This window comes from Chiloscyllium plagiosum, unplaced genomic scaffold (assembly GCF_037043375.1).
Source record: "Chiloscyllium plagiosum isolate Xiang-an unplaced genomic scaffold, Cpla_swu_hap1 HiC_scaffold_8, whole genome shotgun sequence".
NCBI lineage: Eukaryota > Metazoa > Chordata > Chondrichthyes > Orectolobiformes > Hemiscylliidae > Chiloscyllium > Chiloscyllium plagiosum.
Window position 1 is genome coordinate 46,802,468 of NW_028270146.1, and position 26,129 is coordinate 46,828,596.

The 26,129-nt window shown below is 39.7% G+C and overlaps 2 protein-coding genes across 7 annotated transcripts in view; one reads left to right on the top strand and one right to left on the bottom strand.

Annotated features, from left to right (window-relative positions):
- Positions 1 to 1,779: 1,779 nt before the first annotated feature.
- On the bottom strand, positions 1,780 to 16,665 carry cinp (cyclin dependent kinase 2 interacting protein). The gene is made up of 5 exons (XM_043697451.2): positions 16,543 to 16,665; positions 12,815 to 12,989; positions 9,684 to 9,810; positions 6,346 to 6,475; positions 1,780 to 2,329 (listed from the first exon to the last, which is right to left on the bottom strand). Exons 1-5 carry the CDS (start codon positions 16,547 to 16,549, stop codon positions 2,127 to 2,129), a joined length of 642 nt encoding a protein of 213 aa, XP_043553386.1. The 5' UTR covers positions 16,550 to 16,665; the 3' UTR covers positions 1,780 to 2,126.
- Positions 16,666 to 16,959: 294 nt separating this feature from the next.
- tecpr2 (tectonin beta-propeller repeat containing 2) overlaps positions 16,960 to 26,129 on the top strand; it is a 114,676-nt gene continuing 105,506 nt past the window's right edge. For 2 of the 6 annotated variants that reach the window (XM_087989783.1, XM_087989785.1), the window contains exons 1-4: positions 21,513 to 21,746; positions 22,028 to 22,156; positions 22,767 to 22,895; positions 24,421 to 24,578. In XM_087989783.1, the coding sequence (XP_087845909.1) occupies positions 21,528 to 21,746; positions 22,028 to 22,156; positions 22,767 to 22,895; positions 24,421 to 24,578 (635 nt within the window). In that variant the 5' untranslated portion in view covers positions 21,513 to 21,527. Of the gene's footprint in view, positions 17,059 to 17,823; positions 18,848 to 19,901; positions 20,392 to 21,512; positions 21,747 to 22,027; positions 22,157 to 22,766; positions 22,896 to 24,420; positions 24,579 to 26,129 lie in introns of those variants that run through there. The other 4 variants (XM_087989782.1, XM_087989784.1, XM_043697447.2 and 1 more) reach the window with 4 other exon arrangements.

Sequence of the window (26,129 nt, forward strand, 5' to 3'; positions counted from 1 at the left end):
TAAAAGGTGAATTGTACTTCCATGAAAAAGTCCCATGATTTGCTTCACTAATTGAAATATCTTAATAATTAACTTTGTAATTCATCTTAAAGCAGGAAAATACAAAAATTAATCTGTCCTTAATGTGTTACAAACTATCAGCTGTAAACTGTACAACATTTCAGTTCATTTAAATTTATGGAAGGCCTGCAGGTTGCATGAAAGCACTTGGTAGTTTCTGATTTAAAGTAGTGAATTTAAACTGCCGTTTTCAAATACAAGCATGTTTTGTTCTTTCTTTATTGTTTTACTGATGTAGACATTGTGATCACTTAATCAGGTTAAGAACTTATGGCCAAAAGATTTGGAATTAACTACAAAGATTAGAGAGCACAGTGCTTTTAGTACCAGTATTAATTTAATTGGGTAATCTACAAATGTTCAATTTAAAAGGTAAAGAAAACCATTTGACACTGTAATGAAGTTGAAGCTTGGGTTTTGTATGTGAAATTTTTCAAAAATATTATGATGCCAATGTATTTTTGGACTCTAAATGTTTTATTTTATGATCGGGTTCATGTATCTCTCTTTATTCTCAATTTAAGGTTTGGAGACAAATGTTTATGAACTGAGTTTTTTCTTTAATAGTAAATTCCTCTAAGTATATTCCTTTTTTTTCCAAACTTCCCTTTACCACAAAGACATTATCCTTTGTATTGCAAAATAATTGGCTGAAATGTCTAATTTTTAGTTTCCAGTCCTTTATCTGTAATTTTTATAAATAATTACAATTTTTGAGATGGAGCAGTTGCAGCCTGTAGTGCTTAGTTAATACTCAGATGTAAACTTTGTTAGAGAAAAGATGAAAGTCAGTCCTGTAATTTCTTGGCTACAGAATTGCAATTTTATTCAAAAGGTTTTCAATAGTGCCCTGTACACCTTCCTTTTTTTGCCCCCCTTCAACTGATGAAAGTGATGCGTTTAATGTGAAACTTGGTGTCCTTCAGCATTGGTTTAAGAGGATGTGTAAATGGGAAAGCTGCATTACTAAGCTATGTACATATCAGCTCATTCATTACCTGTGCAGGTCGTTTGTCAAGTGTGTATTCAGACTGTGTTGTGCATGTTGGTAGTTTCCGGTTTCTTCAATGTGCAACAAACCTTTATCAAAGTGCTGTAATTTGACTGTTGTAAATAATGAAAATATTTAAAGATTGATATGAAGATAGTAGAAAATGGAATTTATTTTCGATTTTTAATATACAGATATTTTGTAATGTCTTGCTTACCAGTACATTGTAATCTTGACAGATAGCTTTGTTGCCTTAATTGGGGTGTTTAAACACCATTAGTAATATTCTTCAGCCAATTGGACAGGGATTGTTATCTGACAATTTCATGATGGATTTGGCGATCAATCATCTCTTGCTTAAAACAAATAACTTTTTAAAGAGTTATTTCAAAATGGAACTGCTCTCTGTCAAGGATCAGTTTTGTAACAAACCAAAGGTGGGTTTGTACAGTGTATTATGAACCATTGTTAAACTGTTATAAATATTTGCTGTAGAATTTAATGCAGAGCACTTGTGATTTTCTCACTACGTGGGTCTGGATATTTTGGAAAGCTGCTGTGCTGATTTAATAGGGTGAAAAACTTACAAGTTTATCATCAAGCTCCATTAACCATTCGCAATATATGGGACAGTTAAAAATACGCCACCACAACAGCATTTTTTTGTTGCAGTTTTAGTATTTGTTTTTACATCGCTTGAGAATGCAAGACAAAATTATAACTTTAAATATCTTTCAGGACCATTGTTTAATAATTTCAACAAAATTATTTTTTCAGCATAAGTATTTCAGAGTTTCTAAAAAGAATAAATATATTTTTTCTTTGCCTTTTGTCACAAATCATTGTCTTATTGGATTCTGCCCTACTTTAAAAGTACAAAATTTGATAATGGGTGAAATCTCTTTTGCTGATCACGTAATTTCTGTTTCAACCATTCTTATAAGTTTCTAATTTGAGCCTAGTCACTTTCAGGTTAAAGTTCTATACATATCTAACTGTGCTAAGCCATTTAAAAACAATTGCATCCTTTTTAAAGTTGGAACAACATTTTGCAGAAATGCTTGCTCAGTACAAATTACAAAGTCCTGTGCCCAGTTTCCAATAACATGCTTTCAATGAGAAGTCTTGCCTTTTCTTCTATATAAGGCTGGTACAGCCAGGCAGATAGCTCCACCTTCATAAGATCATTGTTACTAGTGTGAGCAATCTCTTGAACAATTGCACGCTTCAGCTGCAGTTCTCGTTTGTACATCTCTGTTAACTGAACGGAGGCTTCATCTGAAACACAAAGGTTACAAATGAGTAATCTGCTGCATCTTGTTTAAATCTAGAATAGTATATTTCCAATCTATGTACATTGTGATGTAGTAATGCTGAAACATGTCCCTCTTACAATAACTTTTGAACAATAGTTATCTAATCCTATCGTGATTCAGTTGTATAACAGCTGGAGGGAAGGAGAGCCCAACACCATGAAATAATCTACATTGGACATATGTAGGTGTGGTTATCAAAAGATAGTATTGGGTTACATTATAATTTTGATTTGTGTTCATCCTGCTCAGTGTCACTTGCTAAATATTGCGAATAGCTACTTCAAGTTACTAGAATGCAGTTATTCCTGTGGGACTGTAATGCAAGAAGAGTTATGTTTTTGAGCATAGATGTGGGAATATTTGAGTAATAAAGAGGAGAATTTGAAAGAGAAGGGAAAGAATTATTTGAAATGGTAATTTAAGTGTTGTGGTACAACCTAAGCAGAAAGATTGTGGTACAACCTAAGCAGAAAGCATTAAATTATTCATTTAATAGAAGAACAATCTGATATTTTTAAATTCCCTTCAGGATATAGATCACTTTAAAAACAGGATTAAATTACTCATTTCAATCATTAAATAAAAAATGTATTCATTCTTTTTTTAGGAATGCATACTATCCACCTAACGAATCAACAATTTACTTACTTTCCAATTCTTGTACATGAACGGTAAGTTATAGGGAACCTTACTTATCGTCATACAGCACTGAAACACATCCTTCGATCCAACTCATCCACGTCAACCAAGGCTCCCAAACTAAATTAGTTCCGTTTACCTACATTTGTCTCATTGTTCTAAATCTTTTCTATTCATGTACCTGTTCAAATGTCTTTTAAATATTGCAATTGTAGATGCCTCTACCACTTCCTTTGGTAGTTCATTTCACATATGAACCACCCTCTGTGAAAAAGTTGCTCCTCAGGTCCCTTCAGAATCTCTCCTCCTCTCACCTTAAACCTATACCTTCTAGTTTTGAACTTCCCAACTTTAGGGAAAAGACCTATGCTATTCAATTTATATCCTGTGTGATTTTATAAACCTATAACCTCTCAATCTCCTATGCTCCAGTAAGAAAAAAGTGCCAGTCTCACTGTATTACTTAAATCATCCAGTCCCAGTAACATCCTTGTATATCTTTTTCGCATCCGTTTCATTTGAATAATATTTTTCCTATTGCAGGGTGACCAGAATTGAACATCCCAATTCCTAAACTCAATGGGCTGAGCAATGAAGACATGCATGCCATATGCCACCTTTACCACTGTCAACCTGTAACACAGCTTTCAATGAACTATGTACCTGAACCTCTAGGTCTCTGTTCTACCACACTGCCCAGAGCTGTATCATTACCTGTGTAAATCCTACCTTTGTTCGTCTTACCAAAATGCAACACCTTGCATTTATCTAAATTAAACTACCACTTCCACTCCTTGGCCCATTGACTTAATTGATCATGATCCCTCTGCATTCTTTGATAACCTTCCTCACTAACTACTATACCACTAATTTTTGTGTCATCTGCAAATTTACCAATAATGCTTCCTATATTCTCATACAAATTGTTTATATAAAATGACAAAAAGCAGTAGACTCGGCAGAATCCCTGCGGAACACTACTGGTCACCGGCCTCCAGTCTGAACATCAACCCTCACCACCACCCTGTCTCCCACCAATCCAATTGGCAAACTCTCCCTGAATTCTATGTGATCTAACTTAACTGACCAATCTGTCATGCAGAACTTTATAAAAGGCCTTAATGTTCATGTAGACAACTTCTACTGCACTGCACTCATTTTCTTGGTCACCTCCTCAAAAACACTCCATTAAGTTTGAGTGTCATGATTTCCCATGCTCAAAGGCATGCTAACTATCCCTAATCAGTCTTTGCCTCTTCAATTGCATGTAAATCCTGTCTAATGTCAAACTCTATTGTTCCCAGGCTTCTCTTTGCAGCCTTAAACAAAACATTAGCCACCCTCCGGTACCACTTCCATGGCAATAGATGTTACGTGTATTGCTGCTAGGAGGTCCTGCAATTTTTTTTCCCTAGCTTACCACAATGTCCTCGGATACACTCTATCAGATCCTGGAGATTTACCTACCCTGCTATAGGAAGGATGTTGTAAAACTTGAAAGAGTTCAGAAATGGTTTACAAGAATGTTGCCATGGTTTGAGGGTTTGAGCTATCGGGAGATTAGATTCCCTACAGTATGCTGAATAGACTGGGGCTATTTTCTCTGGAGTGGCTAAGGCATAGAGGTGACTTCTTGGAGGTTTATAAAATCATGAGGGGCATGGATAGGGTGACTAGACAGTCTTTTCCTTGGGGTGGAGGAGTCCAAAACTAGATGGCACAGGTTTAAGGTGAGTGGAGAAAGATGTGAAAGGGACCAAAGAGGCAATTTTTCAGAGGGTGGTGCATGTTTGGAATATGCTGCCAGAGATGCAGTGGAGGCTGGTATAATTACAACATTTAGAAGGCATCTGGATGCATATATGAATAGCAAGGGTTCAGAGGGATATGGGCCAGAAGTTGGCAAATGGGACTAGATTAATTTAGGATATCTGGCCAGCACTGACAAGTTGGACTGAAGGTAAAAACAAGGACTGCAGATGCTGGAACCCAGAGTCTAGATTAGAGTGGTGCTGGAAAAGCACATCAGTTCAGGCAGCATCCGAGGAGCAGGAAAATTGACATATTGGGCAAAAGCCCTTCATCAGGAATACAGACAGGATGCCTGCAGTGGAGAGATAAATGAGAGGGGGCTGGGGGTGGGGAGAAAGTAGCAACGAGTACAATGGGTGAATAGGGGTAGGGATGAAGGTGATAAGTCAGAGAGGAGGGTGGAGTGGATAGATGGAAAGGAAGATAGGCAGGTAGGACAGGTCATGGGGACAGTGCTGAGCTGGAAGGTTGGAACTAGGGTGAGGTGGGGGAAGGGGAAATGAAGAAACTGGTGAAGTCCGTATTGATGCCCTGGGGTTGAAGTGATCCGAAGCGGAAGATAAGGTGTTCTTCCTCCAGGCGTCGGGTGGTGAGGGAGCAGTGGTGGAGGCGGCCCAGGACCTGCATGTCCTCTGCAGAGTGGGAGGGGGAGTTGAAATGTTGGGCCACGGGGCAGTTTGGTTGATTGGTGCGGGTGTCCCAGAAATGTTCCCTAAAGCACTCTGCGAGGAGGTGCTCAGTCTCCCCAATGTAGAGGAGACTGCATCGGGAGCAACGAATACAATAAATGATATTGGTGGATGTGCAGGTAAAACTTTGATGGATGTGGAAAGCTTCTTTGGGGCCTTGGATGGAGGGGAGGGAGGAGGGGCGTGGACCTGACCAGGTAGTCACGGAGGGAACGGTCTTTGAGGAAAGCAGATAGGGGTGAGGAAGGAAATATGTCCCTGGTGGTGGGGTCCACTTGGAGGTGACAGAAATGTCGGATGATGTGGTTAATGCGAAGGTTGGTAGGGTGGAAGGTGAGCACCGGGGGGTTCTGTCCTTGTTACGGTTGGAGTTCGAGGGCAGAGGTGCAGGATGTGGATGAGGTGTGTTAGAGGACATCTTTAACCACATGGGAAGGGAAATTGCATCTCTAAAGAAGGAGGCCATCTGGGTGTACCACCAGTCACTATGTTTAAATTACTGAAATTGAGTGCTTTGTTCTTATTTAAATCTATCACTTAGAATTTTCTCAGTTAATTCTTTATTCTTCCTTTTGTTTTCTCTTTCACTTCCTCCTCTTCAGGTGTGCTCACTTTGTTCAGTGTACCAACTCTGACTAAGCTCCTTGCAGTGAAAGGTATCAGCTTTCCCACGTCGGTATTTCTTTGTGCAAGCACTGCAGTGACTTTAGCTATATTTGAGTGGGAGATTACCCAAAATTAACAGTTTTACACTGAGCAGATTTTGTAAATCCTGCATCAAGTTTAATACTTAATGTAGAGAATGATAAAAAGTGACATTAGTCATACTTGACCATACAGAAATATTTTGTGGGCCACGTATGAAAGAGGAGCATTTCTCTTCCTGTTTCACCATATTGATGGGTATGAAGGTCAAGTATTCCTTTCATGTTTGCACAGAGCTTTTCCATCTTTAATACGAGTTTAGTCTGAAAAAGATTATGCAAGAATAGTAATGTTTAAATTGCATCTTTGATTTTTTAGGGAACTGGCTTTAATTTTATCACAGTACTCAAATGAAACAATGGATTTGTTGATCTTTAGTACCTTGGCTGGAAAGAGCTTCCCTGAATCTTGATAAATTTTAAAAATAGGAAATGTATAGTTCTACACTGCTTAATTTATCTCTGATGCTTCAGAAAGTTATGTAAAGATTATCACAAGGTACAATCTATTCAATAAGGTGTAAATTTTAACAATGCAGTCTTAGAAACTATTACACTGATATTCTTGTAATCTATGATATATGTAGAACAGTAATATCATGCAAAAAACCTGCAGTTTAGCAGACAGAAGGATTTTAACCAATTGGTTAACTCACTCCCTCATTTTAAATTGGGTCATTCTGTGTGACATTTAATTGCTACAGTTTTTGATAGGGATTCTTCCTCATGGGCACAATTATGTAGCGATTTAACCTGCAACACTAATGTCATTTTAGGTGACTGAATTATGCATTCAGCAAAGTCAAGCATAGTTCTCTTCCTTATTTCTACAATTTCCAAAGAGTAGGTATGTTCTGTGTAGTATTTAGCATTTTGGTGATTCAATAGGTCACAGGAATCCACAGTTCCTAGTTCAAAGTCAGTTTGGTTTTGAAAACTCACTACAGCTTTCAGTATATCAAGTTAAATAGAACATTTTTGTGGGCTTAGTGATTATATGAAATGTAAATTCAGCTTTAATTTTTTTTTGCCACAAGCTTAACATTTTTTGGATGTTTATTTTTGCCTCTAGATCATGAGAAACTAGCTCCCCGTGATTAAGCACAAGCCACAGTCCAGAAAAGATCCTCTGGTGAACAGTCCGTTCTGTCATTTGACTTGATATGTTAAACCTACCCAGCAATTTGTAGGCCTGAAGGAGTGTTTGTTTAAAGGGCTTATCCCTCCACCATTTTACCCTCTTAAGCTGCAAGTTCTGAGCTTTGGTTTTCTTTTAAAAAGTTTGAGAGTTGTGGACTATCGACATCAGCTATCAACTTTACTTTAAACAGGTATTGAACTTCTCTGTCTGCTTTAGAAATAATTGTTTTCTGAGAAGGGATTGCTGTACAGGAGACCATAATTGCTATGGGTCTTCAATGTGCAAAGCATAAGGGACTTGTATCCTTGGTGAACTACATTAAAGGTCAACCAAAGTTCCAAACGAATTCACAACAAAAAGATTACTCTAGTCCACAATTTTAATGCAGCAGTTGACAGTCCCTTACTATTTACACGATAACATCAATTGGATATTCTAAAACAGGAGAAATACATGTGTCAGACACACTGCAGAGTACAGTAGATTTATCTACATTGTAGACTTCACCAGAGTCCAAGATATGATATGCTCTACACCTATTGTCTTCTGTGCTGCCGGTTGTCCCAAGGATTACATGGCACCTTTTAATCAGTAAAAAGGATACCAGTTCCTTAAGTCTGCAACACATACAAATACCTATTTTTTTTCTGGCAGTAATTCCAAATCATTCCATTTGAAAGGTAGCAATTATGGTCTCCTGTACAGCAATCCCATCTCAGAAAACAATTATTTCTAAAGCAGACAGAAGTTCAACACCTGTTTAAAATAAAGTTGATAGCTGATGTTGATAGTCCAGAACTCAAACTTTAAGAAAACCAAAGCTCAGAACTTGCAGCTTGAGGGTAAAATAGTGACTCACGCATGTGGAGGGATAAGCCCTTTAAACAAACACTCCTTCAGGCTTACAAATTGCTGGGCAGGTTTAACATATCAAGTCAAATGACAGAACGGACTGTTCACCAGAGGATCTTCCATAGCTTGCACTACTGAAAAACATGTACAAAAATCTGAAAACACTTAGGCTACTCAAGAGTGCCTCAAATGTCCAGAAAGAGGTGCAACTGGTTAGTAGCATCACAGATTGGCTACTTTATTGTAAGCCTCATCCACTGGAAATGTTCCTTATAACTTTGTTCAGGAACCCAAACAGTTAGTCTTTCTTGCTTACCAGATCTATCACTATTGTGGAATCCCTACAGTATGGAAGCAGGCCATTCAGCCCATCAACGAGGCAAAAGTGGGTACTGTAGATGCTGGAGATTAGAGTCAAGATTAGAGTGGTGCTGGAAAAGCACAGCCAGTCAGGCAGCATCTGAGGAGCAGAAAAATTGACTGTTCCTGATGAAGGGCTTTTGCCTGAACTGTCAATTTTCCTGCTCCTCAGATGCTGCCTGATCTGCTGTGCTTTTCCAGCACCAGTCTAATCTTGACTCATTCAGCCCATCAAGTCCACATTGACCCTCTGAAGAGCATCCTAACCAGAGCCACCCCTACACTATCCCTGTAACCCTGCATTTCCCATAAGCAATCTGCTGTAAGAGATGGTTCACCCCAGTGATCTTGAGCGCAACCTTGAAGCATTTTCTCAGCCCTCCTGGTAACTGCTTGCTGTGATGAAATTCAGAACAAAGTTAATTTTGTCAGGATTGAGGATGCCGTGGCCTGCTAACTCAGCTGATTGACAGCAACCCTGGGGATTTTGGTGAGCTATGGTAGCATATGACATGCAGGTTTGTCCCTGATGGGATTTTCCTGATGTTCCAGGTCCCAAAATTCATTGAGAGAGATTAGAAGATGCCTTTAACACTAGGTGGTCAGCACACACTACCAACCACACTTTCCTGGCACAGTAAGGCATTTGTCTGGTGGGAGAGATAGTCACAGACATTTACACACATCCATGTCTCTTTCAATTTGATCCTTAAAATCATAGAAGGCAACAGTTGTGCTTACTTGTGGGTCAGTGAAGCCCCCTGTGCATTGAGTGCCTGATGTCATATTGCAAGTTTCCAGCCTCCCTTGCTGTCTCTACCTTTTTCCATGTTGTTTCTCATTACAGGGAACCACATTGCTAGTGTTACACTTCAAGCTGGCTCTTGGTAGCAGTGGCTGTCCCCACTGCTGGTGTTATTATTCCTGCTGCTCCCCTGGCAGAAATATCTTTCAGCAGTTAGAATGTTTGCTTAGTTAAATAATTTATTTACAGAACAAAACAGTGTTCTAATTTAAATGTACGCTTTGTTTCGAGCACTCCTCCAGTCCAGGAAACAGGCTAATTATAGCTATAAGTTGACAGTTTAAGGAATGTTTAAAATTTTCCACTATTCATACCATTTTATCAAGGATGTTGATCAACTCAGTACAAGCTTCCTCCAGCTCTTTGTTATATTGTAATTTAGTCTTTTCAAGATTAGAGCTAGCTTCCTCCTCTTCAAATGCTTCCACTTCACTTTCTCTCCTAAAAATAAAAGTAGAATATCAATATCATGAATATTTTAAAGGCAATAGTCAGATCGTGGGCAAAATATTCTGTTCACTGCAAGTGAACTACAAATTTAAGAAATACCTAATCCAATTCACCTAGGATTGAAAAAGGGACACGAGGCACACTTGTCTGGAGTCATTAATGTCTAGCAACACACAATATTTCATTTGAGCTTTTTAAACAAGTTAAAAATATCAAATATTTATACATTTATTTATACTAGCAAGTTTTGAGAAGATTTGTAGCTCTATCTGAGGTTCTGGATGTAGGTTTGGTCATTGAGCTGGAAGGTTAGTTTTTAGACATTTTGTCACCATGCTAGGTAACATCATCAGTGAGCTTCTGGATGAAGCATTGGTGGTATGGCCCACTTTCTATTTATGTCTTTTGGTTTCCTTGGGTTGGTGATGTCATTTCCTTTTCTCAAGAGTGGTACATGGGATCCAAGTCAATGCGTTTGTGGATAGAGTTCCAGTTGGAATACCATGCTTCTGGGAATTCTTGTGCGTGTCTCTGTTTGGATTGTCGTAGGATGGATGTGTTGTCCCAGTCGAAGTAGTGCCTTTCATCTGTATGTAAAGATACTAGTTCAGAGTGGCTCATGTCTTTGTGGCTAGTTGCTGTTCATGTATCCTGGTGACTAGTTTGTCCAATGTAATGTTTTTTCCAGTTCTTGCAAGGTATTTTGTAAGTGACATTAGTTTTGCTTGATGTCTTTCAAGTTAACTAGCCGCTGTTTAACTGTGTTGGTGGGTTTGTAGGCTACATCAGCAAGGACAATATTCTCAAGCTAGTGGACCTATGCCTTACCACCCACTTCACCTTTAACAACAAAACCTACAGACAAACCAACGGAACACCCATGGGATCTCTGATATCAAGGTTCTTAGCAGAGCAGTAATTCAGAGACTTCTGCCAACCATCCTTCCCAAACTTTGGGTCTGCTTTGTGGATGACACCTTTGTCATCAATAAACAAAATAAAGTTACAGGAAACCTTCAGGACCATCAATAATATCCTTACCGGCATAAAATTCACTAAAGAGGAGGAAAACAACTACAAACTGCTGTGTCTCAATGTTGCAGTAGAGCAAACAGCCAATGGGGAACTTCAAACCAGCATCTGCAGGAAAACAGACCAAATACTGAACTACAGAAGCAATCATCCCAACACCCACAATCGAAGCTGCATTCGAAAATCATTTTAATGATCCACCACACACTGCAGCAGAGGAACTACGAAGAGCAGAGGTATTCAAAAAGAACGGTTAGACAATGAACACAGTCTGCTGATTTCTCAGCAACAAACCCAAACAAGCAGACGAAACACATCCAGAAGCCCAAGCCACTCTCCCCTACATCAAAGCCATCTCTGAAATGATTGCCAGACTATTCAGACCTCTTAGCATCATGGTAGCCCACAAACCCACCAAAAAACTAAAACAGCAGCTAATGAACTTGGAAGACCCTATACAGACAACAAGCAAAACCAATGTCACTTATAAAATACCTTGCAAGAATTTCCCTGGAGTGTCGGAGGCTGAGGGGTGACCTTATAGAGGTTTACAAATTTATGAGGGGCATGGATAGGATAAATAGACAAAGTCTTTTCCCTGGGGTCGGGGAGTCCAGAATTAGAGGGCAGAGGGTTAGGGTGAGAAGGGAAAGATATAAAAGAGACCTAAGGGGCAACTTTTTCATGCAGAGGGTGGTACGTGAATGGAATGAGCTCCCAGAGGATGTGATGGAGGCTGGTACAATTGCAACATTTAAGAGGCATTTGGATGGGTATATGAATAGGAAGAGTTGGGAGGGATATGGGCCAGGTGCTGGCAGGTGGGACTAGATTGGGTTGGGATATCTGGTCAGCATGGACAGGTTGGACCGAAGAGCCTGTTTCCATGCTGTACATCTCTATGACTCTATAACTGTAACACACACTACACTGAACAAACAAGCAGAAAACTAGCCATCAGGATACATGAACGTCAACTAGCCACAAAAAGACATGACCCTCTCTCACTAGTATCCTTACATGCAGATGAGGAAGAACACCACTTCGACTGGGACAACACATCTGTCCTAGGACAAGCCAAACAGAGACATGCACGAGAATTCCTAGAAGCATGGCATTCCAACCAGAACCCTAGCAACAAGCACATTTACTTGGATCCCATTTTATCACCCCCTGATAAAAAGAACAAGAGTTGATGTTACCAACCCAAGGAAACCTAAACACAAATAGAAAGCGGGCGATACCACTAGTGCTTCATCCGGAGGCTCACTGAAGATGTTACCTAGTATGGTGACGAAATGTCTGAAAGTGAACCTTCCAGCTCAGCGAGCAAACCTACATGCAGTTTATTTATGCTTTTTCTGGTTGTGAAAACAGTTGGCCTACTCAATATATTTAAAAAAAAAGAGTCGAGAGTATGGTGCTTGAAAAGCAGAGCAGGCCAGGCAGCATCCAAGGAGTAGGAGAATGGCTGATAAAGGGCTTATGCCCAAAACATCTATTCTCCTGCTCCTCCAATGCTGCCTGACCTGCTGTGCTATTCCAGACTCTCCAGCATCTGCTGTCCTCACTTTCTCTTACTCAAACAAAAAAAGAGCATGGTTAATTATGAATCTGCTCATTCATATTGTTCCCTTGTTACTTGACTTGCAGGTAAATAAAATGGTTCGAAGACAATTAGATTATGGAAACAGGTTTTACTGTAGCAATTGGAGACAACCAATCGTGGTGAAAATTTTTTAAATTATTCTGTTTTATTTTTTGTTTTGATAAAAGACTGTAGCACTGTAATAATGATTCCTATAAAAGCACAACAGCTTAAACAGAAGTATTGTAGAAAAACACCTGAGTTTATAATTAACTTATGAATCAATTCATCACTGAGGGAACAGGTTTTAAAATTAAATTTTTAACAGCTAAGATTTCTAGATACAAACCTTACCTCTTCAAGGCTAATGCTTACCTGTTGCTGATTTTAATATTAACAATTTTATTTGCTACTGAGAATCCTGCATCATTAAATGTTTCCCATTTCAGCATGGAATTATGCCAGTCTGCAGCACTGTCCTTTATTTTTCTGGAACTGTTATTCAAGTCTTTTCTTCTTGGAGTTACAAAGCCTGAGCTAGGACATGAAGCTATTATTAAAATAAAAAGATTTTATCAAAATTCAGCATTTAAAAAAATAACCAAATGCTTAAGTACAGATATCAACTTGCACATAGAGGACCTTCTAATGTCCCAAGGCACTTCAAGAGTATTAGAGTCTACCTGCATCTAGTGTGCACGAGATAGACAAGGTATATGATTCTGTTCTGTTTTCATAACTGTACCAGAAGCTTTGGCTTGATGGACACCAGTCCACAAGCAGCATAACTGCCCAGGAGATCAATGTTCTCCCTAATTCGTGCTAAACTTTGTTTCATTACATTGAAGTGAAATATATTTTATAGATACTTTTGATAGGACTTGAACCCAGGCCTCAGAGGTTGAGACACTACCACAGCATCACAAAAGTCCCTCTAGGACATTTTTTAGATATTTCTAATCAACCTGTTCAGAAATATTATGACACACTGCTGGAGCAGATGATACTTGAAGCCAGACCTCCTGCCTCAGAGGAAGGGACTTTTCTACAAGAGTCCCTTGAGAGCTTTTGTTTTAAGAAGTGAACAAAGTACAGGCAGGTTGGACTAGTTTAGTTAGTAATTATGGTTGGTGGGATTTGGTTAGACCAAAGAGTCTGCTTCCATGCCATTTCACTATGACCTGGACTATATCAGTGGACACCACATGCTAATCTGTCATTAAGTGTTTTCTAATAAACCTGTTTAAGAGGTGTATTAAAATGTGAAGGGTGGGAGCAACAAATGGAGAGAACCCTTAATGTCAAACAATGTACAGGATTGGAAAAGAATAAAAGGAAACAAGCTAAAAGGATATTAAAGTCTCAAAACAGCAGGCGCACTTCAAAAGGGTATAGAAAATGCAACAGGTTACTTAAACAAGAAATTAAGACAGCAAAACCCACTTGTGGGTAACATTAAACAAATGACTGGAAAAAGTTCTGAGGCACAAAATTAAACACCACTTGGATTAATCAAGGATAATGAGCATGGCTTCGTAAGTGGGAAAATCATGGCTAACAAGTTTGATTAATATTTTTGTGGCGATGACTTGTGTATAGATGAGGGTAGTATAGCTGATGTAGTCTAAATAGACCTCACTAAGGCAAGCTCTCGCATGGGAGCCAAGAGCTTGGGAGAAGCTCAGATTAGGGGTAATATTTTCATACGGAGGGTGGTGAGTGTCTGGAACAGGCTACCGAGATAATGGTGGAAGCGAGTACAATTTTGTCGTTTAAGAAACATTGAGATAGGTACATGGATGGGTTAGCTATGGAGGGATATGGACCAAATGCTGGCAAGTGGGATTAGTTTAAATTGTGAAAACTGGGCTTAATGGGCAAGTTGGGCCAAAAGGTCCGTGTTCATGCTGTAGACCTTTATGATTCTATCCCATTGGATCCAGAGCAATTTGGCAGGTTGTACCCAAAATTGACTTAATGGCATAGAGCACACAGGGATGATCAAAGGCTACACTGTGCTATGACTATAAGCCTGTGTCTAGTGGCACACCACATTGGATGGTGCTGGATCCCTTGTTGTTTGTCCTTACAGTAACAATCTAGAATCATGAGTCAGTCAGAATTCAGAAAGGAGGTGGAGGGCTTGGTGATGTAACCTCTCTCTCAATGTCAGCAAAACTAAAGGCTTCAACAACCGGTCCTGGATTTTCCATGTAGATTTGACAGTTAAGAAGGTACAACAATGCCTCTTCTTCCTCAGCAGCTCAGGAAATTTGGCATGCTCATAAGGACCTTCACCAACCCTTTTACAAATGCACCACAGAAAGTGTATAATGCATATTGGCCTAGTACAGCAATTGCTCTGCCCAGCATCATAAGAAACTGCAGAAGGTTGTGTGCACAGCCCAGACCATTACAGAGGCCAACCTCCCATTCATTTAGTTGTCTCATTGCCATGGAAAAGCTGCCAACATCGAAGACCCATCCCACCCTGGTAATACAACCTTTACCATCAAGTAGAAGATACAGAAGCTTGAACACACACACAGATCAGGAACAGCTTCTTCCCTGCCATTATTAGACTGATGAATGAACTCTCCAACTATAAATAATGCTGATCTTGCCTCACGCACATTCTATGCAGTGTAGCCTGTATGCCAATTTTTTCACCCTATGTTCTTGCTTACTATGATTTGCCTGTACTGCTCACAAAGCTTTTCACTGTACGTAGGTCCACATAATAATAAATCAATCATGAATTCATGAGATATATCAGTAAATTTATGACCCAAAAATTGATTTTGTAGTAAATAAAAGGAGGAAAGCCTTGGATTGCAGGACAATATAAATGGGCTGGTGCATTTTGGGTAGATTAACTAGGCTAGGGAATACATGTTGAATACCAGAACTCGAGGAAGTCCAGAGGGATCTTGACGTGTGTGTCCATTGATCCTTAAAGGCAGCAAGACAGGTGAAGAAGGCATATGGGATGTTTACTTTTTTTAAAAAGACAAAGTATAGCATATGAGAATAAGGAGGTCATGCTGGATCTGAATGTTATGTTATATGCAGTGCTAGTTGCCACACTATAGGAGGGATGTGATTGAACTAGAAAAGGGAAAAAAAGTCATTCACTAGGATATTGCCTGGGCTGGAGCAATTCAGAAATGCAGATAGATGAGTTTGTTTTCCTTAGAGCAAAGAAGGAAGAGGCACTATCTGATCGAAGTCTACAAAGTGCTCAGGTACATAGGGAGAAATGTTTCCCTTGGTAGAGGTGTGACTAACCAGAGGCACACAGCTTTTTAAAATAAGGTGCAGGAAATTTATAGGGGATTTCAGGATACTGATTTTCAGGCAGAGGGTGTAGGTATCCTACTGCCTGAAAGAGAACCTGCTGGTGTGTTTGTTCAACTCCTGATGAAGGGATTATGCCCGAAACGTCGATTCTCCTGCTCCTCGGATGCTGCCTGACCTACTGTGCTTTTCCAGCAACATAGTCTCGTGCCTGAAAGGGTGGTAGAGGTGAGAAACACTCAAGACATTTGAGAACTATTTAGATGAATGCTTGAAACGTTTTAGCACGCAAGACGACAGGCCAAGAAATAGAAAATAGGTCTAGAATACATAGGTGCGTGATGGGCCGAATGGTCTGTTTCCGTCATGGAAAGACTTTGACTATAAACGCATCATTGTTCATCATCTTCCGACTGTTTGGTTCATAAGGTGGATATTTTGGTCAAGTCTAGAATTTATTCTTCTGATTCACCTTCAGTAATTCCTTGAGCATAGCACAGTACAGTTTTGTTTGACACCATTCCCATGAAACACGTTGGTTGGGGCCTTTTACTCCATTACAGTCACCTCTAAGTGTTGATGGGTGTCCAATAACCGGACGGCGTCTCTTAAATTCTGAATATATTAATGTTCCCATGAACCCACACCACGTTACATGCTTTTACGTGTTTTAGATCCTTCAAAACAAAAACTGCCATCATTCACTGTCGGCTAAACTTTTGAAAATGCGACTGACGCAATACATTTTAAATCTTTCCAAATGCAAAAAAAAACTTAAACTTCAATGCAAAATAATTCAGTCATACCTTCCATCTTTACCACATTTACGCTAAAGTCACTTTATAACGTGCTCTAATTCACAATAACAGGAGCCGTTCTGAAGCCGTCAGGGAAATAGCTCCAATTCGTCAAAAGGGCCAGGATAGTTTTATCCTGATTGGTGGAGACGTCTGTGTTCTGATTGGGGGTGGAGCGGTACCAACACGTCATGATGGGGTGGACGTTCCATTCTGATTGCGGCGCGGACAGGGTGTTCTGATTGGTGGACACGTCCCACCGCTGTGATTGGAGGAGCGGACACGATGCTTTGATTGGTGGAATGGTTTCGATTGGTGGAATGGTTTCGATTGGTCCACGCTGCTCAGGGACCGTCATGATGGAGTCTCTGCTCTGATTGGTGGAGTGGTCTCTTCTCTCTGATTGGTAGTGCGGACGCTCGGGTCTGAAGCTTGAGGGGGAGGGGGGAATTGGTGTCAGGAGCAACATGGTGGCCGGGCCAGACTGAGAGTGTGTGAGGCTCGGAGGATCTAACTCGGAGCGTGGTAAGTGATGGTGATGGTAGGGAGTAGGTCTGATAGACGTATGTGTGTATGGCATTGACCTCGGCTTTAAGCGATCGTGGGGGTAATGGTGAAGCATTGTTGCAGGCCCGGGTGAGGACAGTAGTTTCTCTGGCTGTGGTGGTAGTGATCAGCTGATGTGTTGACAAGAATCTGCAGATAGATTAGGTTTACAATGTTAAAAACGATTGTCCAGTCGTTGTATTCCAGATGGTAGCTGAATGTTTTGTGTGAAAGATGTAAAATAATTTCTATCCGTCCTCCAGTATTTAAACAATATTGGAAGACATCTGTTAAATTGAAGTAAATTAGACATTTTTTTCCCCAGCACGCACATAACTATGCAATATCCTGAAAGCTAATTAAATTTTTAACCTCATGGCCTGGCACATTCCAGGCTCTCATAACCAACGAAAGGGAATCAACCCTGGTTTAATGAAGAGTACAGGAGGATTCCTAAAACGTAGACGTCAACTTGGTTCGCCAGACAACATAATCAGCAGGTGATAGACAGAACTAAGTGATCCCATAGCCCACAGATCAGATCTGGGCTCGGCGGTCCTGCCACATCCAGTTGTGAATGATCTTATACAATTAGACAACTCGTTGGAGGAGGAGACTCCACAAACATTCCCACATTCAATGATGGGGGAGCCCAACACATTAGTGCAAAACATAAGGCTTACGTATTTGCAACAGTCTTCAGCCAGAATTGCTGAGTTGTTTATCTATTTCATCCTCTTCCAGAGGTCCCCAACATCAAGATGCCAATCTTCATCCAAATCAATTCACTCCATGTGATATCAAGCAACAGCTGGAGGGACTGGGTACTGTAAAGGCTTAGGCCCTGACATCATTCCAGCAACAGTACTAAACTGTTCCAGGAGAAAGTGAGGACTGCAGATGCTGGAGATCAGAGTCGAGAGTGTGGTGCTGGAAAAGCACAGCTTTGATGGAGTTGAGACGAATCATGAGGGTCTTAGAAACACAAAATTCTAACTGGACTACATAGAGTAGACACAGGAAGAATGTCCATGATGGCGGGGAAGTCCAGAACCAGGGATACAAAAAGAGTGCACATCGGATGCTGGCTGACCTGCCAAACTGTTCCAGTACAGCTACAACACTGGCATCTACCCAACAATGTGAAAAATTGACCAGATATGTTCTGTACATAAAAGCAGGACAAATTCAACATTGCCAATTACTGCCCCATCAGTCTACTCTCAATCATTAGTAAAGTGATAGAAGGTATCATCAATTTTTGCAAGCAGTACCTGCTCAGCAATAACTTGCTTAGCGATGCCTTGTTTGGGGTCTGTCAGGCTCACTCCTCTCCTAACCTCATTACAGTCTTGGTTCAAACATGAATAAAACAACTAAATTCCAGGCATGAGGCAAGAGTGACTACCCTTGACAACAAGGCCGTATCTGACCGAATGTGACATTGAGGAGCTCTTGCAGAACTGAAATCAGTTTGAATCAGGAGTTAGAGTCATACCTGAACAAAGGAGGATGGCTGTGGTTGTTGGAGGTTAATCACCTCAGTTCCAGGATACCTGAGCAGGAGTTCCTCAGGATAATGTCCTAGTCCCAAACATCTTCAGCTGCTTTATCAATGACCTTCCCTCCGTAAGATTAGAAGTGGAGATGTTCACCAACACTGATGTTCAGCACTATTTGCGACTTCTCAGACGCTGAAGCTATCCATGTCAAAATGCAGCAAGACCTGGACAATATCCAGGCTTGGGCTGATAAGCGGCAAGACCCAGTATGATAAAATTGTACATTTATGTTTGAAAGTGAAGTACTTCAATCTGAAGCAAGGGTGTAAAGTTTGAATAAGGAAAAGTTATGAAGGCATGAAGTACAAATTGGCTGAAATGGCTTATGCCCGAAACGTCAATTCTCCTGCTCCTCGGAAGCTGCCTGGCCTGCTGTGTTTTTCCAGCACGACATTTTTCAACTCAGAAATGGGTTGGGGAAGTACATTAAAATATATAACTGTAAATACACAATGGATAGTTTTTAAAGAAATATTACATGCCTTACATTTCTTCAAAGTGCAAAAACTCAACCATGGCTGATAAAGGAAATTAAGGATTGTGTATGATTAAAAGATTTATAAACTTGTCACAAATAGTAGTAAATGCAAAGGTTGGGAGATTTTTAAGAGTACAGCAAAGGAGGACTCCTAAGGAAAAAGGGAATAGAATATGAATGCAATCTAGCAAAAATATCATAAGTGGATTGTAAAGGTTTCTTCAGGTTTGAGGAAAGGAAAAGTTTGTCTGAGGCAAATTTATTCTGTTTCAGGCTGAGACAGGTGAATTTATAATGGGAGAGAAGCTAAATAATTACTTTATGTCTCTTTCACTAGTAAAGATACAATAAGCTTTCAGCATTAGAAAAACAAGGAGAATCAGGAGTTGAACAAAATTAGTATTAGTAATTAGTGGGTGGCACAGTGGTTAGCACTGCTGCCTCACAGCGCCTGAGACCCGGGTTCACTTCCCGCCTCAGGCGACTGACTGTGTGGAGTTTGCACGTTCTCCCCGTGTCTGCGTGGGTTTCCTCCGGGTGCTCCGGTTTCCTCCCACAGTCCAAAGATGTGCAGGGTCAGGTGAATTGGCCATGCTAAATTGCCCGTAGTGTTAGGTAACGGGTAAATGTAGGGGTATGGGTGGGTTTCGCTTCGGCGGGTCGGTGTGGACTTGTTGGGCCGAAGGGCCTGTTTCCACACTGTAATGTAATCTAATCTAATCTAATCTAAATTGAACTGGAAAAATGAATAGGGCTGAAAGTTGATAAGTTCTCTGGACCTGATATTCTACATCCCACAAAAGTTGAAGGCAATGATTGTGGAGATAAATTCAATTGATTCTGGAATGTTTCTGGCAGAATATCACCGACTATTTAAGAAGGGAGTGATAGAGAAAACAGAACGACAAACCTGCTAGTCTTGCATTAATAGTCAGGAAAATACTATATTATAAAGGATGGGATAATAGATGCTTGGATAAAAATTATCTGATTAAGCATAGTCAACATGGATTTGTGAATGGGAAATCATGCTTGACAAGCTGAGATTTTTTGAGGATGTTACAAACAAAATTGATAAAGGGGAATCGATGAATATTGTATATTTGGATTTTCAGAAGGCTTCTGATGAAGTCCTCCACAGAAGACTGGTTAGCAACTTAAAGCAATGGCATAGACACTGGCATGGATTAAGGATTGGCTAACATGCAGTAAATGGACTGTAAGAATAAATGGGTCATTCTCTTGTTGACAGATGGAATTTAACACAGAGAGGTGAGAATGACCTCTTTAGGTTGGAAGTACCAAACCTGAGACTTTGTGATCTGCATTATTGTGTTCATTACCTAAACGCAGTGACCCATTGGGAGCAATATATAACTACAGTGGTTACAAGAACAAGCCAAGGCTGGGAACTCTGAGGGTCAAGTATGCATTGTCCTAGAATGGATGTGTTGTCCCAGTCATAGAATCAGCATGGAAACAGACCCTTCAGTCTAACCCATCCATGCCGACCAGATATTCCAACCCAATCTAGTCCCACCTGCCAGCACCCGGCCCATATCCCTCAAAGTGGTGTCTTTCCTCATCCCTATGTAAGGACACTAGTGAGAGTGGATCATGTCTTTTTGTGGCAAGTTGAATGTTCATGTATCCTGGTTGCTAGTTTTCTGTCTGTTTATCCAATGTAGTGTCTGTTACAGTTCTTGCAAGGTATTTTGTAAATGACATTGGTTTTGCTTGTTGTCTGTATAGGGTCTTTCAAGTTCATTAGTCTGCTGCTTTTACTGTGTTGGTGGTTTTGTGGGCTACCATGATGCCAAGGGGTCTGAGTACACTAAAACAGCAGCTAATGAACTTGGAACTTGAACTTGAAAAAACTTAAAACATCCATCCTAGGACAAGCCAAACCGAGACATGCATGAAAATTCCCGGAAGCATGGCATTCCAACCAGAATGCTATCAACAAACACATTGACTTGGATTCCATTTGCCACTCCCTGAGAAAAAGAACAGGAAATGATATTACCACAGGAAATGACGCCACCAACCCAAGGAAACCCAAACATATAAATAGAAAGCGAGCTACACCACCAGAGCTTCATCCGGAGGCTCTCTGAAGATGTTACTGGTTATGGTGACAAAATCTTCTGAAAGCGAACCTTCCAGCTCAGCGAGCAAACCAACATCCAGAACCTCAACCTGAGCTACAAATCTCCTCAAAACTCGCTAGGATTTGATATTTGTCTGAGATAACTGACCAGTGAACACTAATATTGTCTGAACTGTGACTATCTGATGTGCATGGATTGCATTTTGTGTGTAGTTTGTCTGAAAGGTATTAATAAGTTTTTCTAATTATATTTTCCTTTTGTTTGTTTTTCCTTTATTATCAGTGTCTTATTGATGCCATGGCATTGGATGTGCACTTCACAATGTTTAAGGAGTTCAGTCCATTATTTTACCTGCTTAATGCTATCCCAGCAAAAGTACAAAAGGGGTTTAGAAATGTTCTCGTACATCTCACAGCCCTTGATGCCAATAATGACTACATTGCAGTGGGCAGTGATATTGGTATGCTTTATCTCTACTGCAGACGGCTGAACAAGATGACAAAATATAATCTGGAGGTATGTTTGAACATTAACCTGTTGCTGTAGTTATGTGAACCAGAAGATAAATGGGAAAAATATTAGTTTTGTTAGCTCTCATATTTTCCCATTAGTGCAAAGGATTGAGAATAATATCAGTGATAAATTAGATTCATCCTTCTGAGATGCTGACATGTTTTAAGAAAGTAATAAAATGTACTGAAGTATATCTTCAAAGTAAATGAAATTAAATACTTTGTGTATGTTTCATTAAACTTGTGATATAGTTGTTTACTAAAAGAGTTTTCTTTCTTATTAAGGGTAAAACTGATACTATTAGAGTGGTGAAACTGCTGGCTTGTTTTGATGACCTTGTTGCTGTTGGAACATCTTCAGGAAGAGTGGTAGTTTTCCAGCTCGTTTCCCCATTACCTGGAAGAAACAAACAGGTAAATTAGAGTTTTGGAGGTCTGATTTAGTTTTTACACATTGAGCAGTATTTTAATCTTCAATGTAGTAGCCCCAGCAGATTTTCTTCTTTTTCCGCAAAGCTAATACAAGGTATTTTGCCAGTTTCTGTAGCTACCTAGGCAATCTGCTGCAGTTGCTCCTCCCTGCATCACTAATATGATTAACTAAAAAGAGAAACTGCAAGAGTACCCAGCTGATCTAGCAGCAGCTGTGGAGATAAAACATTTATTATCCCTGAGTCAAATATATCTCTCCTTCAGAATTTCTTCAGTTGATAATGAGTATTAAGTTGAATTCACAGTGTCTAATTATTTGCTTAAATAATAAAAATGCACTGTAAATTATTTAAAATATTTTTACTTCATCCATGATATAGAAATATTACAGTATTTTTATTTGTCAGTTGCATAAGAGCTCTAAGAAAAGCTGTCTGTATAATGTCTTGCAGCTTCCAAATTCATTTTCTACAATTTTGTAAAGCATTAATGTAGCAGAGTAGTTATATTTGGCTACTGATAAAGCTAGCATTTTTCTATAATGTAGACTCCCTTTTTTTCTTGACTTTTCAATGTGTTGTTTGCTTCACAGTTGCGTCGATTTGATGTGGGTATTCACAAAAGTAATATTACGGCACTAGCTTGGAGCAAGAATGGAATGAAGCTGTTCTCTGGGGATGATCAAGGCAAAGTAGTGTATGCTGCTGTGGACTTGGACCAGGTAATAATTCATAAATTGATATGTTGTGAACAGCTCGACTATCTGATAGGATTATAGATTTGTAAATGTATGGCAAATGCAATGATTTAAGAAACCACAGTTTTGCAGGTAGACTACATTTTTCGACTTTTTTAGGTTTTGTTTGTTTGAAATGTGTTGGCAATATTACTTTAATGGAAGAAAATTATTAATAGTACTAGTATTTCATTTCATCAGATTGTGATAAATTGATCATCTAAATGTTTAGTGGCAAGAATTGAGCATAAAAAATGAACAGTCCTCACCCAATTTGCAGAATTTCCAGCCAAGGTTATTTGGCATTATGATAAGGATCTTGAGGGATATGACTAAGTGGGATATTATCACCTTGGAGAGCTTCATTTTTATTCATTTATATTAACCAATTAAAGGAATGAATAGAAATTTATGATGACAGTAGTGTAAAAGTTAGGGAAGGTTGACCAGATCAACTGATTACAAAGGCATGGAGAGGGCAAGATTATGGCAGATTAATTAGTTTCATGGGGGGAATGTGTATTCATCTACTTTAGAACTGGGATCGGTCAATGTTTTTTACTCATACAGTGTAAGAACTGTGGTTTGACAAAATATTTTGGTACCATTTTTAACATGACTAAAAGCTATTGTACAAGTACAAAATGCAGTTAAGGCCAATGTAATTTTAGGAGAAAGTGAGGACTGCAGATGCTGGAGATCAGAGCTGAAAATGTGTTGCTGGAAAAGCGAAGCAGGTCAGGCAGCATCCAAGGAGCAGGAGAATCGACGTTTCGGGCATGAGCCCTTCTTCAGGAATCAATATAATTTTAGCCTATATCTTCAGAGGACTAGAATACAAACATGAGCAAGTGCTGCAGTGTACAGAGCCTTGGTCAGACCCCATCTGGAGTAATGAAAATTGAATTTTAAATTGTCCAGTTTGAAGATTTTCTGCTTTAACCTCACGGATATTATGTGCTTGCTATATGCATTTGCGCGTTCAGATCTTTGTTTTGCATTGTGGATGATGTAGCTTCACATAGCTTGGTTGACATTATATTGGAACTGTCTTTTTAGCTTAGTGCTGACACCCTCCTGCTTCCTCTATCTTGCTACCCTGCCCCATGTCCAGCAAGTGGAGGTAGGGAAGTGGTGAGCATGACAGTTGGTTGATACAAGAGATTTTCTTGTATTTAGCATTTATTAAGTTGGCAAAGAGTAATTCTACTGATGAAAGTTTGAGAAATTTCCTAAACCACTACTCAAGCAGATCAGCTGTAATCTCATGAAATGGTAGAGCAGGTTTGAAGGATCAAATGAACTGCTTCCATCTAAAGAGAAATTTCATTTATTTTATGAGCAACTGTAATAGCCTTTGATGGATGATGATTTAATAAATCTCTCTGATTTCTTCAGTATCAACAAACAAATAACATGACTGTAAAAAATCTAAATATGTTAATTTGAATGTTCAAATCAATGTGATTTGTAACAAGTATATTTATTTAACTTCTTTATCATGTTACAGGGTGTCTGTAATCCCAGAGTAATATTGGAAGAGTCATCTCCTATAGTACAGTTAGACTACACTCAAAAAGTACTGCTGGTTTCAACTTACTTGCATTCTGTTCTTATATATACTGAGCAGAACATTATCAAACAGGTTGGAACCCAGCCAAGGAAAAGGTGAGTACTAAATTTTAAATAAGCCCCAAACATAATACAGTGCATCAAGTAAAATTCATGTAACTTATAAGTAATCAAAATCATAACATTATTGATTTGGGCTTCTTAATGTTTCCATGGTTGTGATCATATTTAAATTGCAAATCATAATTGTTATGACACAGAGACCATTTGGCCCATCGGGTCCCTGCTGGCTCTCTATAGAGCAATCCAGTCAGTGCCATTCAACTGGTACTTCCCAAATATAAAAGATGTGGCAACCTACGAGGTCAGTGGCTAAGTTATTTTGTGTAGTGTTGTAATCAAAGTTTTTATCGAGGCCAAAGTATTGAAAGCTGTCAAGAAGCAGTTACATTTAGCTGTTGGAGCTTAAAGGATCAAAGGGAAAGAAACCGGGAAAAGGGTACTGAGTTGGATTACATTACACTACAGTGTGGAAACAGGCCCTTCGGCCCAACAAGTCCACACCGACCCGCCGAAGCGCAACCCACCCATACCCCCACATTTACCCCTTACCTAACACTACGGGCAATTTAGCATGGCCAATTCACCTTACCTGCACATCTTTGGACTGTTGGAGGAAACCGGAGCACAGGGAGGAAACCCACGCAGACACAGGGAGAATGTTCAAACTCCACACAGTCAGTCGCCTGAGGCGGGAATTGAACCCGGGTCTCAGGCGCTGTGAGGCAGCAGTGCTAACCACTGTGCCGCCGTGCCGCCCATGTGATGACCAGCCATAATCATGTTGAATGGCAAAAACTATCTCAAAGGACCGAATAGCCTACTGCTTTTCCTATTTTGCCCATTTTATCCTAGATTCCTGTGGTGTGTTGATTGCAGCTGGGACTATTGTTAATTTTAGTGTCTCCAAGATATGGAGGAGAAAAGAAAACAGTTTCTGATTGTCATCCAGTGAACCTGAATGAAAATTGTATGGAGAGGATTGGAGTCAATTGTAATACCTCCTGTACCAAAAAACCTGCAGACATTTTACTGTTCACACTTGTATATAAACAACTATGGATACAGATTACAGCTGCCTCTTGAATCTTTCTCATTGGTATGTCCCTCCCTTCTGGAGAATTGAGGATATGGCACAAAGGGAAATGCATTTTTTAGAAGTGTAAAAAAAAAACTAAGGCAGTCGTCTGTAGTGTATAGGAACCCCCCCACTGCCATTTATAAAAACAAAATCAGAGAAAGGATGTCTCCAGACTCTTAATTGAGCCTGCCTCAAATTATTGATATGGTTTCTTTTTCTACAAGCAAGTTTAGATGATATCTCCAGATAATTTTAATTTTATGATCTCCTGGTCTCTGTACCAAAAGCATTTGCTAAATAAATCCAGGTGAAATGCTGCTCTGATGTTGCAAATCATTGCAGACTGTGAGTAAATCTTAAGACTTGCTTACAATGTTTAACGTCTCCAAAGAATTGCATTTCTGCCTCATTTGAGAAGACAGTCCCTTAATTGTGACCACTGCATTGTCCTGCTCAGGAACTGTCATCCTTTCTCAGTCTCACGGAGGAAATTGGCCTCATTTCCA